Source organism: Leopardus geoffroyi, chromosome D4 (genome assembly GCF_018350155.1).
Source record: "Leopardus geoffroyi isolate Oge1 chromosome D4, O.geoffroyi_Oge1_pat1.0, whole genome shotgun sequence".
Lineage (NCBI taxonomy): Eukaryota > Metazoa > Chordata > Mammalia > Carnivora > Felidae > Leopardus > Leopardus geoffroyi.
Window position 1 is genome coordinate 9,264,989 of NC_059342.1, and position 16,127 is coordinate 9,281,115.

The window sequence follows — 16,127 nt, forward strand, 5'->3', positions numbered from 1 at the left end:
CCTGTTGGGGGGAACTGGATCTAAGTGCCCGTGCCCGTCACCCCTGCGCTCTCCAGGGCGTGGCTTCCGAGCCTCACCCCTCAGGCACTCACCGTCAAGGCGAAGGTAGAGGAAGTTCCGAAAAGCAAAGTAATCCTCCATGATGGTCATGAGCGAGGTCATCTGGCAGAAAAGCAGCACGCGGTGATTAGTAGCTCGCAGTTTGGGCAGAATACGATCAAGAAGCTCAAACTTTCCTGAGGCCCGATACAGCTCAGCCCTGAACCCAAAAAGGCAAAACAAGAAGACAGTATTACTGCTGTCTTCTTGAAGGATCCAGTGTTGCTCTCGTTTTCAGGCACTGCCTTGTGCGTAGTGAACATTCAATAAAATAACTGTGGAATGAATGAATGAATGAATGAATGACTATCCACTCCAGGGTGATGGGGGTATGTAAATGGAAAAAGAAAATGTTTCTATACAAAACCCATAAAGAGTACATTATAGATGCCAGGTATGATGGCAGATTCTGGAAAGAAATGGAAATCGTTTCATGTTCTAACTCTTTCACTGTGCGCGTGTGTGTGTGTGTGTGTGTGTCTGTGTCTCAATTCTCCCTCCCTCTTTCCCTCTCTGTTATACACACGTGTACACGAATATGTTGTATTTCCTTACACTGCTACTGAGCAAGCACATAATTATTAATTCAGGGCACGTAAGATTCATCCAAATATTTATTGAGCACCTACTACCAGCCAGGCACAACGCTCGGCATGTGTACGGGGATGAGAAAATAGAAACCCTGCCTTCAAAATGGCTAATTGCACATTGTGATAAGTACTGAAAAGAAAAATAGCAAGTTGCTATGAGACAATGCATAGCAACACGTGACGTCTTTAAATTAGAGCAGAGTTTGGCCAATTTCGGCCCTGGCCTGCTGCCTGTTTTTGTAAATAGAGTTTTGTTGGAATGCAGCCAGGCTCACTCATTTTTATTTTGTCTACGGCTGCTTTCATGCCACTATGGGCAAAGTTGAGATAGAGACTTTTTGACCCACAAAGGTAAAAATATTTGACATCTGGCCCTTTACAGAAAAAAAAAATTGCCAGCCTCTGATGCAGAGGGTCAGAGGTGACCTTGCTGAAGAGAGAATGGTTTAGCTAAAACCTCAGATAAAAAAAGGCAGCCAGGTGAAGAATGGCGGCTTGGGAATGGAGAGGAAGAGATTTCAGAAAGAGGGAAGCGTATGTGCAAAGGTCCTGTTGGAGTAAAGGAGGCTGGTGAGTCTGAGGAACGAACACAAGCGTCAGGAGAATTCTGGAGATGAGGGCCAAGAGGCAGCAGGAGGGAGTGGGGACAGATGCCACAGGGTTCTTTTAACCACACTGGGTGTGTTAGCTTTCAGTGCAACGGGAAGCCCCTGACGGGTTTTAAACAGGAGAGTGGTGAGATCTGCCACACCCTTCTACAAGATCACCATGCACACTGTGGAAGGATAGACTGGGAAGGGAACAAGAGGACTGGCTTGCACAGAAGTTCATATCAAAAATAGGACAGTAGATTTACCTCTGTCAGGGTGTTAATGACCTAAACCAGGGCCTTTCCTCCACCGTAATAAACTACTTGTCTTTTGTCAACAGGCATGTGTTAAATTATTAAAACGTAACCGTAGGGCTGACGTGGCTGGGAACACAGGTCAGTGCACCTGCAGTCTACACTGAAGCGTATCGTCTGGCAGCTGATCCTGTGACACAGTGTGTGTTGTCTCTAACAGACACATTTTCAAGTGTACGTCTTCCCAACATCCACCTTCCCGCCCCGACATCTCCTGCGGCCACGTTTTTAGTAAGCAACCTGGCCAGTCCCGTGATGGCGGCAGGAGTGACCACAGCCAGGGGAAAGGGAAGCAAACAGGAGTGGGAGAGCCTAGAGGCACTGGTTCTGGATGGGTCCCAATCTCTGGTGCTTAGCCCAGGGACACCATCTGCCTTTGGGATCCCAGAACGGCCCCTACACCCTCATGATCAATGTTCCCCAGGGCAAAACAGAGACTGTTAATGCGAGGTTCTTTTTTGTTGTTGTAAGGCATGGCTCTCTTCAATGTCTGCTGCTAGGAAAAAAACCCAAAAAACCAAAAACAAAAAACCCAAAACACCAAAAACAAAAAACCCAAAACAAACGTTTCTCATACGGGCCATACTTTGACAAACTACTGTAAAGTCATCCATATTTATAGCAGACGAGACATTTCCTCTCACGCACATCCATGTTAAGTGTCAACTTGAAATTTAATATGATAAGTTCTCTTTTAGGCTCAAGCTGCACCACCGGTTATAAGTCACAATGTCTGAAGCTTCCACAACAATTTTTAGGACATGAGCATACCATTAAGTCTATTAAATGAGATCTATGTGCTTTGAATAGCCACATGCTTAAGGCATGGAGTAATTTACGCCAGTAAAATAAAAGAGAATGCTGATGTTATCTCACCTCTGCTGAGGTGAGAGAGGACTGAGGGGGAGAACAGTACGTACGTGTGTGAGAGGAAACACTACGGAGGGAAAAGTTTAGGTATGACTAACTACTTTTTGGAAGAAAAATAAATTTTGAGATTTACCCATTGATGACCCCATTTGAATAGCCCAGGTGTTCAGCAAAGGATTCCTTTAAAAAAGAGAGGAGGAAAACAATGATTAAAAAAAAAAACAAAAACAAAACCCAGACATGTAAATCATTAACTTAATAATGACTCTTGTAGTGAGGTCGTTCTATTTATTTCTTGAGTATAGTTAAACAAAATAATAAATAGGAAAATACTTGTTAGACGATGAACCAGAAACCCCGTATCTTTGAATTCGGAGTTTTGTTCTGCCACGAACGTGTCCTGGGAGTTTCTGCAAAGCTCCAGAATCTCATACTGAGATGACAGAATTAGTTTACTTATCAAACAGTGATTAAGTGTCCACTGACCCAGGTTTGAGCCAGGCAGGTACGGGGGACCCAGAAAGAACTGAGTATCTATCCCGAAGGAGTTAGGTCTAGACTAGAGGAAAAGCCTAATATAAGCAAATCAGGATCAGACGTACACATATGTATACTGCAAAGATATTTAACAGGTGCACTGTATCATAAATCTGAGTTTACTGACATCCTAAAATCCTCCCATACTGTGCTTTTCTTCCCTCTGTTACAGATAAGGCCCTAAATGGACACTGTTCCCTCAGGCGCCTGGCTTCCATTTTCAAAACAAAGAATTTTAGATTTAAAGAATGGTGGAATGTTACATCGAATTTTGAAATGCTTAATCACATAATTCCCTCCTCGCTGATCCTGCAGAAGAAATAAATGACTGTTCTCCATGTGATGTTTCCATTCCTGCTTTATGGAGAGGGAGACCATCTGTGGGGAAAGGAAGCATATCACACCTTCACATTAGCCACCAGCTGTCACCCTTCTCTGCTTCCTTTCCTTCCCCGACCCACGGAGCTTCTCCTCCAAGGGGATCAGATCTTCCCCTTTGGGCTGTCCTCTCAAATACCCTCATCTCCTGTGGTGGGCTCAGCCCCTCAGGATGCTGCCCCGCTGGAAAGATCAACACCGATGGACAACGGCCAAAGATCCCGCTCTGATTCCAGGAACCACGTGGGCCTGCCCACTCCACACGCAGCCACTCCCGGCTAGATTTTTGGGTTCTGTCCCTATCTCCAAGAGACGTAAAAACCACAGAGATGGTACGTGTCGGTGCATGGTGGCAAGTTGAGGAATTAGCAGCATTTTAAAAATGCTGTTTTCGGGGCACCTGGGTGGCTCAGTTGCTTAAGCGTCTGACTTCAGCTTGGGTCATGATCTCGAGGTTCGTGGGTTCAAGCTCCGCCATCAGGCTCTCTGCCGTCAGCACAGAGCCCGCTTCGGACTCTCTGTCCCCCTCTCTTGCTGCACACGCCCCCCCTCCAAAACTAAACATTTAAAAAAAGTGCTGTTTGTCATTTCCCTGGTTTGCAGGTGCTCGGGGAAACAGTGAGCCCACAAGAGAGGCTGGACTTCCGGTATGATTTTGTAAGAACAAAGGTTGTGGGGCAAACAATACAAAGACAAAGGCAAAATGCGTGCACTGACTCTGGGTTGTATGGGGGCTATGTTTGCCAAAACCGTGAGTCTCCTTTCTAGGAAGATGCTTCTGAAAGTTTTTGTGATTAAAAAAAAAACGTAAATCAGACTCTGTCTCTCTACTGAGTGCTGTTTACAATGTAAAGGGGCGCCTGAATGGCTCAGCTGGTTGAACTTCTGACTCTTGATCTCGGCTCGGGTCATGATCTCAAGGTTCATGGGATCGAGCCCTGCATTGGGCTCGGGGCTGACAGTGCAGAGCCTGCTTGGGATCCTCTCTCTCTGCCCCTCCCCTGCTCGTGCTCTGTCTCTCTCTCTCTCTCTCTCTCTCTCTCAAAATAAATAAATAAATAATTTTTTTTTAAAAATGTAAATATGCAAGTATTGGAGGGCATGTTGCTTAAACTTAGCTCCTTTGATGATCTTCTCCCTCAGGTTCTCCGGACGGAAAAGCTTGAGGGAGGAAGACGTCATCCCCCTTCCTGACATGACCTCCCATGTTTCAAAGGCTAATTTTCACATGAGAACCAAAATGAAATTAGGTTGACACTTAATTTTCCTAACTTGTAAGCCCTCACACCCCTCTATGCATAGGAATAAATATCTTAAAATTGTTTTGCGGGCAAAATGGGTGGGGGATGGGTTAGCCTGACGCGACCCCAAGCCATTTTCATCATGAAGACATTTTATTGGCTCCCCACGCCCCCCCCAGTCACAAACCAATGTAAATCCACCACGAATTCGTTGCTACCTTTGATCTGTTTAATATGTATTGTCAATTTACAAGATGCTTCCTATCTTATTTTTTCTTTCACGTTTAGCCTCTGCCAGTCCTATAATCAATCTGTCACCATGAGATGACAGGTCAAGCACACTGAAGTTTGCAGATGCTGAGAGATTTTCACCAGGTCACTCAACAAAGTAGCCCGGGACGTGGCCTCACGCCCCATGGTGCACCACGGATGCTCCTTCACTCTGTGTCTAAAGAGCTGCGCCTTGACGGTGGGATCTTTTTCCTTCTTCTTTTTGTTTTTTGGGTGTTTTTTTTTGTTTGTTTGTTTGTTTGTTTCAGTATTGCTGCAGCTGCCATTTTACTGGGATCCAGAACTTGTTAGCCTATAGCTACTCTGCCCCATGAACAGTGGTGACAGCAGTTATCAGGATGCCTGGGACAGGTTTCTAGGACAGGCACAGAATGTGCGATAAATACTCTTATCTGACAAGCGTGGTTACCAAAAAGAAGGGAGAAGAAAAACGAACCGTCAAAGTCAAGACAATTTGAAAGTCAGGAGTATGGCAACTCGACTTTTATACTGTAATTATGAAATTTCTCATTTCCCAGAACCTTCGACTTATTTCCTTTTTTAACGAACGGGGGTAGGCACTGGAGGCTGTGGTGGCTTGTTCCCTGGAGCACCTGCTCACTCACGTGCCGTGGACAGCAGGCACTGCCCTGGCGTGTAACTGCCACAAGGGTCATATGCATCAGCAGCAACGCTGAAAAATGGGAGACTATAGTTTGTCTCCTTTTCCTTCCTGCTCAGGTCAATTGTTCCCACTGGGGTGAAGTTCTGTCAATTTAGCAAACTTATTTGCACGCAGTGAACAGGGAGGGAAATGTCCTCACCCCTAAAAATAGCTCAGTGAGACCAGAGCGTCAGGATAAAAGCCGGGATTTACACTGTCGTGATAGGAGCCAGAAAGGGGGGGGGGGGGAAAAAAAAGCAGATCGAAGCAACAGACCAAAGTCAGCGTCTTTTACAAACAACGTTTCGAGAACGTCTTCCTCTTCAACAGGTATAAATACTTATTTTAATATTTTTTTCACAGCATCCTTCTGAGGAAGCTGGCTGTATTCATCATTACCTTCAATTTCGCAGCTCCTACCATAACAAGGCAATTCACAGCACTTACCCAAACCCACATAATGAGCCAGAGCTTACAATATTTTCTCACTACTTTAAACCCTTGGTTATAAAATTCCAGCTGCTCAAGTGCTTGGTGCCAATGAGAATCCATAACCAGAAAATCCGTGTTTGTTAATTCTGCTTGTCGAACTATCAGAACATACGTCTGCAACCTCCATGCATATTTTAACCCTCTTTCTTCCCTCTGTCGTTCCTTCCTTCTTTCCTTCCTTCCTGCCTTCCTTCTTTCCTACCTGCCTTTTTGTAAGAGTTGTATTCACAGGACAGTGCGATCGGGATCAAACTCAACACAGAGCAGAACAGGGACTCACCTCGATGTGCTGGAACATATATGGGTGGTTGCAGATTTTCCTCAACTGCATAATAGTGTTCATAAGTGTCTTGGCACCTCCTTTCCCCTAAGGACGAGGGGAATAAAGACAGAACAAATGATTAATCGATCAGATACTCCCTGTTTTAAAAAGTAAGCTTTTATAGAAAGGGCCATAGGGTCTTCTAAGTAACCTATGCGTCTTGGGGTCCAAAGCTCCTGTTACACAGCTGTTCCCCAGTGACATAAAACATCTCCCTTGGGACTAACTTGTCCTACGGGAGGGAATTCTGTTGAGACGATGGCTTCGCGACCTGTCTATTCCCCAGAAGCCTGGAGAGAGAAGACAGACCAGATGCCCAGGGAGCGGCACCGGATTTTAAAACCTTCTAAGATGCCACCCCACGCTTAGGCAGAATATAGTCCCTGCAGAAGTGACATGAGCAGAGATGAAAACTATTTTGGTGAGAGGAACACACTCTGTTCTCCATGCCCCAGTGCAATTTGCGATTGAAGAGGTTAAGAGATTTCCTTCGGCTGCAACAAGAGCTAGAGAAAAGGCCCTAGAGTGTGCTTTAACAAATCAGCACTGGCAGGGACGCGTCCCGGGAGTATGTGATGTCACGGCCGTGAGAAGACGCATAATGACACCCTGAGTGGCACTATTTTCTGTGACGTACCTTCTTATCTTTCTCGGAACCATCTGTGAGGAGGATCCCTTTGGCTTGCATATGGCGATAGAGAATCTTCTGCAGGGCTGACATGTCACACTTGATCACATATTCAACCTGGGCGAGAAGAAACGGCAAGTAGGTAAGAGGAGGGAGAAGGTGCCCGTGCTCGGAAGGCTGTTGAGGCGTGGTGGCGGGTGCACTCTCTGGAGCCCTGCAGGTGCCTCTGTTTCCCCTTCTTGGATTCACAGAGTGCAGGGTGGGATGGGGGTGGTGGGGGGGACCACGGTCATCACTCCTAAAGATACCATTACGATGGAGGGACCTTCCAAAGGTTGTAGGTAACTGAGGCTAGGGTCATGTTTTCTGAAAATTCTTGACTTGTTCCATATTTGAGAAAGGGGGGGGGGCTTGCAAAATGTTCAAATTCAAAAATGTCCCATACAGAGTTTTTTCTTAGTATTTCTTCTGCTTCCTGGCTACACCCTCTCTCGTATGAACAGAAAAACAGCGACTGGCCGATATCCCAAGATTTTCTGTTAATCATTTTTTTAATGGTCATACATAGCGACCCCAGTACTGGTCCAAAAGTGAGATCTGTAATAGCCCTAGGTTGACTACCATTAATCTCTGCTTTTCAGAGATGAGAGAATACTACCTGTGAGGACGGCAGGTAGGCAGGTGGGCAGGAAGGGGGGGGATGCGGAGAGGAATTAATCCAAAACTGGATGCAACTTTACGACCTTCTACAGAGAGCAAAGCCTCCTGTGCCTCCAGTTGGACTATTGCAAAAAATCCAATTTAAAACAGTTGGAGGGAATTCATGTGCCCTTGGCTTAACACGCACCTGCAATACTTCTAGCACGTTCTTAATGCATAAAATCTGCCTTGATTATTTCTCAGTATTATTTTCTTTATTAAAAAAAATCCCCAGAATACAAATGTGCAATTTTCATAATAAACGTCACATAAATGCCTAGAAATCTGCAGAATGTGATTAAAAGTCAATCAGCAAGCTGCCTAATGTCTAATAAACTGATTAAAAACGATCAGGTTATTTTCAGCTCTGAGGGCCAGGGCGAGGAGGTCACAGATGAAGAGAAGTTGAATATTCATTCAGTTGTTGCGTCAGAAGGCACCTTTGTCAGCCCAGATAGAGCGGCAGTTAATAGCCTTCCGCCACCTGTTTTGATGCACCGAATAAGACTGGAGAAAGGCTAGTGTCTTTGCAGAAAAGTTAAGAAAAGCAAGTGACCTACCATATGCTTTTCGTTCGGAATGACCTTCTTGGCCAGAGAGGAAAAACCAAAATTTCAGGTTCATAAATTGAAATTCAAGTTCAAGTTTCATAAATAAGAATGGACTTACAACAGGCTGTCTGTTGCAGATACCTGACCCTGTACTGTTTTCACAGCACGTCGACTTTTTCAAGAGCTGTTCGCTGTCGGTGAAATTTGATCATGGTGAAGAGCAGTGTTAGACAAGTTCAGACCGCAACAAGTTAGGAGCATAAAAATGGCACCAAGGGCTAATATCACCGAGCTCTTCCTGTGGACCCGGCCCTGTGCAAAGGGCGTTCTGTGCCTTCACTTATTTCACAATACGAGAGCTCTAGGAGAGGGTTAGATGTTGTGTCTGCATTTTATACAGAACCTGAGCATCAGAAAAGTTGACAGTCTGGCTCAAAATGACAAGGGTATTTAATGGTAGAGTTAGGACTGGAGACAGAGGTCACTCTTTCCAGCTCTATGCTAAGGATGACCAAGGCCATCCAAGGCTACTCTGCCAGAAGGGATGGCCACTGCTTGCTTTAAAGTATGTTAGGGAGCAGCAGATACAGATATAGGGACAGATCCCGCAGCTCCCTTCCCACCAGTTAGCTACTGCTAAGCACTGGAGGGGAGGGACTTTGGGAAGCGGGAGGCACATATGATGACACCATGCAGACAGGGAAACCAAATACTCCTGCAGCATTCAGGTCAGCAGAGAAGTGAGCCCATCCCAAGGATCCAACAGCTGCTGTAAGAAGGGGAAGTCTCCCTCACCCTCCTCCCCTGCACCCTTAGGGGGTACCTAAGAGCAGAAGCTGCTCTGATACACATGATCAAAATCACCGTCATAAGCTTCACAACTGTATTTGACGTTTGCTCCCTGTACCTGCTCAGACAACTCCAAGCTGTTTTGTTTGACTTTATACTTTTCTCTAGGCCTGGGGTTGGGGTGGGGGTGGGTTACTCTTAGTGCCTCTTTTCTAAAAAATCTTATTCTACCTTAAGAGTTTTAAAAAGTGTCTTCCCAGTGGTGCCTGGGTGGCTCAGTCGGTTAAGCGTCTCTCAGTTTCAGCTTGGGTCATTATCTCATGGTTCGTGGGTTCGAGCCCCGCCTCTGGCTCTGCAGCAGGCAGTGTGGAGCCTGCTTGGGATTCTCTCTCTCTCTCTCTCTCTCTCTCTCTCTCTCTCTATATATATATATATATATATATATATATCTTTCTATCTATCCCTCTCCTCCTCATGCTGTCTCTCTCAAAATAAGTAACTTAAATATATATATGTATAGGCATATATATATATCTCAAATATACATACGTATAGGTGTGTGTACACACACCTATACATGTATATCTCTTCCCCAATTACCGTATCTATCAGAGTCAATTTCCCCTTTCATTTCCCTCAAAGTAGTTATTAAGCTTTTCTTTTTTATTAAAAAAAGGTTTTGTTTTTTAACATTTATTCATTTTTGAGAGACAGACAAAACAGAGCGTGAACTGGGGAGGGGCAGAGAGAGAGGGAGACACAGAATCCAAATCAGGCTCCAGGCTCCGAGCTGTCAGCACAAAGCCTGATGCGGCACTTGAACTCACTGGCCACGTTATCATGACCTGAGCCAAAGTCAGATGCTTAACTGACTGAGCCACCCAAGCACCCCAACTATTAAACTTTTTTGAAGGCATCCCCTTCTTAGGTAGACATATGAGAGCACATCTTCCCAACACATGCCCATGTATTTGCTTATGAATTATATGTAGGCACTAGCTTTAATATTTAAAGACACACATGGCTCTTAGGGCATAGTCATCAATGTTAAGGGCAGCTAATTTATTTCAAGGGTCCAATTTGATGACATCTAATTTTTTTTTGGCCGATTGCAGCCCAATTACCCTATGATGTGGTTAATAAAAACTCACACCAGGAGCAAGAGAGGCCGGACTGCCTTTTTCTTACTGTTGACTTATGCTTATTCTCTTCTTCTTGCTTTCAACCCGCAGTCCTTTGTGGAATCTTTTTAAGTCCTTTGTCCGTTATGGGGGCCAGGAGTGTTGCGTTAATTAAAATCAGACCATCCTACATCCTCTGATCTGGGTACAGGGAACTCAGCATAGCCTCACAAGAGGCAAGAGGTACAGAAGCCGGGCTGTGAGGGTGGGTGGGCTGCCAGATGCCCGGGTAATGGTGTTTCCCCTCACACTCCCCCTGGGGATGACCTACCCAATCCAACCCAGGCACGTGACTCATTTCTCCCGTGCACACCGCATGGGGACCCATTCCAGTCTGCATGCTAAATGTCAACAAAGCTTAATTTTTAAAAATATTTTTAATGTTTATTTATTCTTGGGTTATATTAACTTTTAAAAATAAAAAAAAAATTAAGCTTTGTTAGGGTGCCTCGGTGGCTCAGTTGGTTAAGCGTCCGACTTTGGCTCAGGTCATGGTCTCACAGTTTGTGGGTTCGAGCCCCGTGTCAAGCTCTTTTCTGATGGCTTGGACCTGGAACCTGCTTCAGATTCTGTGTCTCCCTTTCTCTCTGCCCTTCCCTTGCTTGCTCTCTCTCTAAGAATAAACATTTTTTAAAAAAGTTAATATAAATGGAAGTTCTAAAACCTTCTTTCCATACCCCAATGGACTGCCAGTACACACCCCTGCCCAAATACATTCCCTGAAGTGCCCGCTCTGAAGACCTCTGCCCTGGAGTGCTTGAATGCCTGCACTACTCATCCACATGGGCTGGATGATGTTGCCTTTCATGGTCATGTCCTTGTTCAAGGTGAGTAGACCTCGTCTCCACACCATGTCTGACCTCTCACACCATGTCTGTTTCTGGTGTGGCTCCCACATCTTCTAGCCCAGCCATACACACAGCAGGCAGGCAATGAGAGCTATGTGTTGAGAAAAGGGCAGCCTGAACGATTATTAAGCAGACACAGAGACCAAGAGGAACCAAGCGAAAGAAGTTTCTATGATGCTCATGCCCCTTAAACTGCTGGGTCAGAGAGATGTGATGGCACCTGATTATGGCATGAACGCAGAAGTTCCTTGAGATATGCCGGTGCTGCAGGAATGAACTCTGTGCCTCTTTAATAGGGAGAATCCCCCCAACAAGTGAGATTGGCGAGGGCCACTGGGGCTATTTTTGTTCGTGTGTGAAAGTGAGGTACTGAGCTACACTCAGAATAATTGTCTCCTAAGAATTCTTATGTTAGTAAATGACCAAACTGGTCCCCACAAGGAGCCACATCAGGTGACTATACTGGCCCAGAGTCTGCTCCACACAATCCTATAAAAGTTTTCAAGCTTTAGCCATAGTTTCCTCCTGAATACTACTCTTCACTTTCAACTTCCCTCCCGAAAGGATATGTTACTGGCACAAGTGATGTAGACTACGCTGTGTGACATACTACCACTTTCCGAACTGAGGTTTCCAAACAATAACATTAAATATTTGCAAGTCTCAAGTTCTGGAATCTGTGGTGTGAGAGCCCCGAAGTAATGATTAATCACATCAAACACTCCACGGATTTATATAAGGAAGATACAAGTTGCCCATATAAGGGAAGCCTGTTTGTGGTTTTACACAGATGACATCAAAATCAGGATCGATTTTGGGTAGGTCAGCCTCTAGTCAACCTCAGGCATTGTACACATATTTGAGCATATTTAGACATCAGTGTGTACACAGCCGATTGCAAGTAGAGTTGCTTCTTGATTATATGAATTAACAAAGTGGAGAGTCAGCATAGACGACCCCAAATGGGGGCTAAATCGCAAAATCAATTTTTATTTAGTTTACGTTAGGTTTTACACACATCCTTTTGTATGAACTGCCTTTCTTTCCTGAGTGGAAGGAATGGATTTCATGTGACAAATTGGTGGTGGTGTTGGAGGCACTGGGGGGATAGTACATCCCCCCTGCTCATTAGATGTATCATTAGACTTATTACATTATTACTCATGGATTAAAACAAATTTTTATTAAAAACTCACCTACTCAAGCTAATTTTTCTATGAAACAGGGCTACACATCCCAAAATTCTGGCCCTTAGATGCCTGTTTTAGTTTCATCAGAGGGAGTACAGGTTCCTGAGCCTACTCCAGCTACACTAGACAGAATTACTGTTTAATACATATGGAATATATTTTGTATTCTGAAGAGTTTTCCTGTCTTAAAACTCAACGATAAGAAATGATCCAATAAAAAAAAAAAACAGGCAAGAGATTTGAGCACCATTTCATCAAAGAAGGTATATGGAGGCCAAATACGCCATGAAAAGATGCCCAACATCAGTGGAAAATGGAGAAATGCAAATTTATGACAAGGTACCAGTGCACCCCTGTTGAAATGGCCAAAAAGGTCAAGAAAGCTGATGACACTCAAAGAGTACTGACGAGAATGTGGAGGAAACGCCCAGCTCAGACACTGCTGGTGCAACTGCAAAATGGTTCAGGAAGCTTAGAAAACAAGTCAGTTTAGAGAATTTCCTCTAAAGCTATGTGTACTTTTACCACAGGACCCAGCAATCCCACTGGAGTGAGATGAAAAGCTACGTTCACGCAGAAACCTGTGCACAGTGTTTATAGCAGGTGGATCCACAATCATCAAAAACCAGAAACAACCCAACTGTCCCCTCAAATACATGGACAGACACCCCATGGTGCACCACAGACCAGAAAGCTACTCAACAATACAAATGAGGCAACCATTGATACAGGCAACAACTTGGACGGAGCTCAAACGCACTGTACTGAGTGAAAGAATCCAGATGCAGAAGGTCTGATGAGACACGATGACTGATTCTATCCACGTGACAGTCTGGAAAAGGCAAAGCTATACGGATGGAAAACAGATCAGGGGTCGCACGAGGCTAACGGTTCCAGAGAGGATTTGGCTAAAAACAAGCAGCGCCAGGGGATCTGGGTGGGGGGGACGGGACTGGGAGGTAGAAACGTTCTGTATTTTGACTGCGGGTACGGTTAACAGGATTATGCATTTGTCGAAGCCCACGGAGCTGTATACCCGAGAGACTAGATTTTATCATATGTAAAGTTAGAAATAAAATGAAAAAACACTTTCCTAACTGGTTGCATTTCATGAGAGCATTTGAGAATTCTTACTATGGAATATGTAGCCTTTTCCTACCATCAGCCATAATTCCTATCCAGTTCTTTATACAGGCTGAGAAAGACATACACGTTGTTTGTGGTGTCTGATTTATCACACCTGTAATAGGTATATATAATACATACACGTGTGTGTACATTTTATCATCTGTTTGTTTACACATATCACATCTGTAATACATATATGTAAAATACAAGTGTATGTAATACGTATACATCTATGTTTATGTATGTGATACTATCTATATGTTGGCATATATTACACCTGTGATATGTATATGTAATATATACACTATGTATGTAATATACACACGTGTCTATGTATATGATACCATCTATATGTTGGTATACGATATATTACGCCTGTAATATGTGTATGTAATATATACACATATGCGTGCAATAAACATACATATATATGTAATACACACATGTATGTAATAAATATACATATATGTATATGACACCATTTCTATGTTGGTGTGTGCTATATTACACCTGTAATATGTATATGTAATATAAACACACATGTATGTAACGTGTGTGTGTGTGTGTGTGTGTGTGTGTATACACCATCTGTAAGCAGATGGGGGCAGAAGGAAGCTCCTTATTGCCCCAGGATGCCACTTTAATGGCCAACCAACTTCCCTCAGGTAAAAAAGGCTAACAAGACAAGAAAAGAAGAGAAGGAACACAGGCCAAACCACATCAACAGCTACAAGCACAAGCAGTGTGATTAGCTCCCCTACTCACCTGGAAAGGTTTATGGGCACAGAATGGGGGAGGGCCCCAGAAAAGGCAAGGAGGAGCGGAAGGTGACAAAGAACTTGAGGTGAACACAAAGGAGAACTTCAAGTCAGCAGCAGACAGAGCAACACGTGTAGACAGTAAGGAACATGGCAGCAGCAACTGTCACTGGTCCAGGGTGTATCGCATGCCAGGCTGAGACTGAGAAGTGCCACCTCCATGAATCCTCTCAACGACTGTAGGAAGGCAGGTATTATTTATTTTCCAGTTCACTGAGAGGAGCACTGAGACTCACTGGATTAACTGACCAACGCCACACGGTTAGTAAGAGACAGGCAGTGGGGGACCCATGTCCGCTCCGGCAGGCAGGGCCCGTTATTCCTACTCCACGAGCTGCCTCCATAAAAGGCAGCTTATCCACAGATAATATACCACATACAGGGCATTTACCATACCTCAAATAATACTCTGGGTATTAAAGAATATAAAGTGTAGTTTATGCAGAAGACATGCTCTCGAAAATCGAATCCTAATTTTTTTTAAGTTTATCCATACTCAGGAAGCTCTCTTGTGAAAGGAACAGTGAAAAAAAGTAGTTTAGTAAAGCAAAGAATTCCTCTGTGACACAAACTGATCACCCCATAACCCTTATTCTGGGCAAGCTGGGAGTTTTATATAATGGGTTTTCTTTTCTTTTTAATGTTTATTTGCTTATTTTTAGAGCGAGAGGGAGAGAGAGTGAGACAGAGAGAGACAAAGAGAATGCACATGTAGGGGAGAGGGGCAAAGGGAGAGAGAGAAAGAATATGAAGCAGCCTCCCTGCTCAGCGCAGAGCCCAGCACAGGGCTCGATCCCACAGCCGTGAGATCATGACCTGAGCCGAACAAGAGTTGGATGCTTAACTGAGTGAGCCACCCAGGCGCCTTATATAATGGATTTTCTTAAAACAGGGCATACTTGCAGCTTGTGATGTGTTCTTTTTTAAGATTTTTTAAATAAGTTTATTTATTTATTTTGGGAGACAGAGAGCGAGCGGAGGAGGGGCAGAAGAGAGGGAAACAGAGAATCCCAATGTCAGTGCAGAGCCTAGTGTGGGGCTCGAACCCACCAACTGTGAGATCATGACCTGAGCTGAAGTTGGATGCTCCACCAACTGAGCCAGCCAGGTGCCCCATGTGATGTGTTTTTAAAAATCTGTCTATATTACCCAGTCCTGGAAATAAGTAAACAAAATTAACAAGTATTATGAAATGAATAAATGAAGGACTTCGGTTAGTTACCTTTTATTGTATACTTCTAAAGAAACAAAAGAAGTATAGGATACGTTAAAATTATTAACATCCACTTCTATACCTTTCAGGATGTCAGTAACAGTATAATGACAAGTAGTTAGAGGGGGCCACTGACCAATGGACCCACGCCCCAGTTTATTCAAAAAGTACGGTCCAGTAAGGGGATTACCCAAAGACACCAAGACCACAGGAAGTCAAAGAAATATCAACCACATTCAATCCCCAGGATGCATTCATTAGCAAAATAAAATACTTATTTAGTCTTCTGCTGGGATAAGAATGATGTAAGGACTGTATTTATTCTTAATTCCTTTTTTTCCTGACTGTTAATGCGTAGGGAAATTAGGAACAGAATTCGGTCTTAATAAAGAGATCAGCTTTGTATACTACCCTGTCAACTCCCACTTAAAAAATGAACAGGATGAGCCAATCTGTCCAAAAAAATAGAGCCCTTACACAGAAAAACACAATGATGCAAAATATACATTTCTGAACTGGCTCATCTATGGAGAAAACTCAAATCCAAATATCTCATACAAGTCATATACAATGTCAAACAATCTATAAGACAATATAATTTAGAACTCAGAAGTGTGTGCTTCCAAAATAGGATCAGAAACATATTAAACTAATACCCAGGTCAAACCAAAAAATGTGCAGGGAAGGGCTCAATAGACATTCTAAGGCACTGAAA

The 16,127-nt window shown here is 43.9% G+C and overlaps 1 protein-coding gene across 12 annotated transcripts in view; it reads right to left on the bottom strand.

Annotated features, from left to right (window-relative positions):
• The window catches only part of SMARCA2 (SWI/SNF related, matrix associated, actin dependent regulator of chromatin, subfamily a, member 2), a 180,984-nt gene that overhangs the window by 89,849 nt on the left and 75,008 nt on the right, over positions 1 to 16,127 (bottom strand). For all 12 annotated transcript variants that reach the window (XM_045468714.1, XM_045468707.1, XM_045468713.1 and 9 more), the window contains 4 exons: positions 7,005 to 7,112; positions 6,326 to 6,412; positions 2,597 to 2,643; positions 93 to 259 (listed from right to left, as the gene is read on the bottom strand). In XM_045468714.1, coding sequence (XP_045324670.1) covers positions 93 to 259; positions 2,597 to 2,643; positions 6,326 to 6,412; positions 7,005 to 7,112 — 409 coding nt within the window. The remainder of the gene's footprint in view (positions 1 to 92; positions 260 to 2,596; positions 2,644 to 6,325; positions 6,413 to 7,004; positions 7,113 to 16,127) is intronic.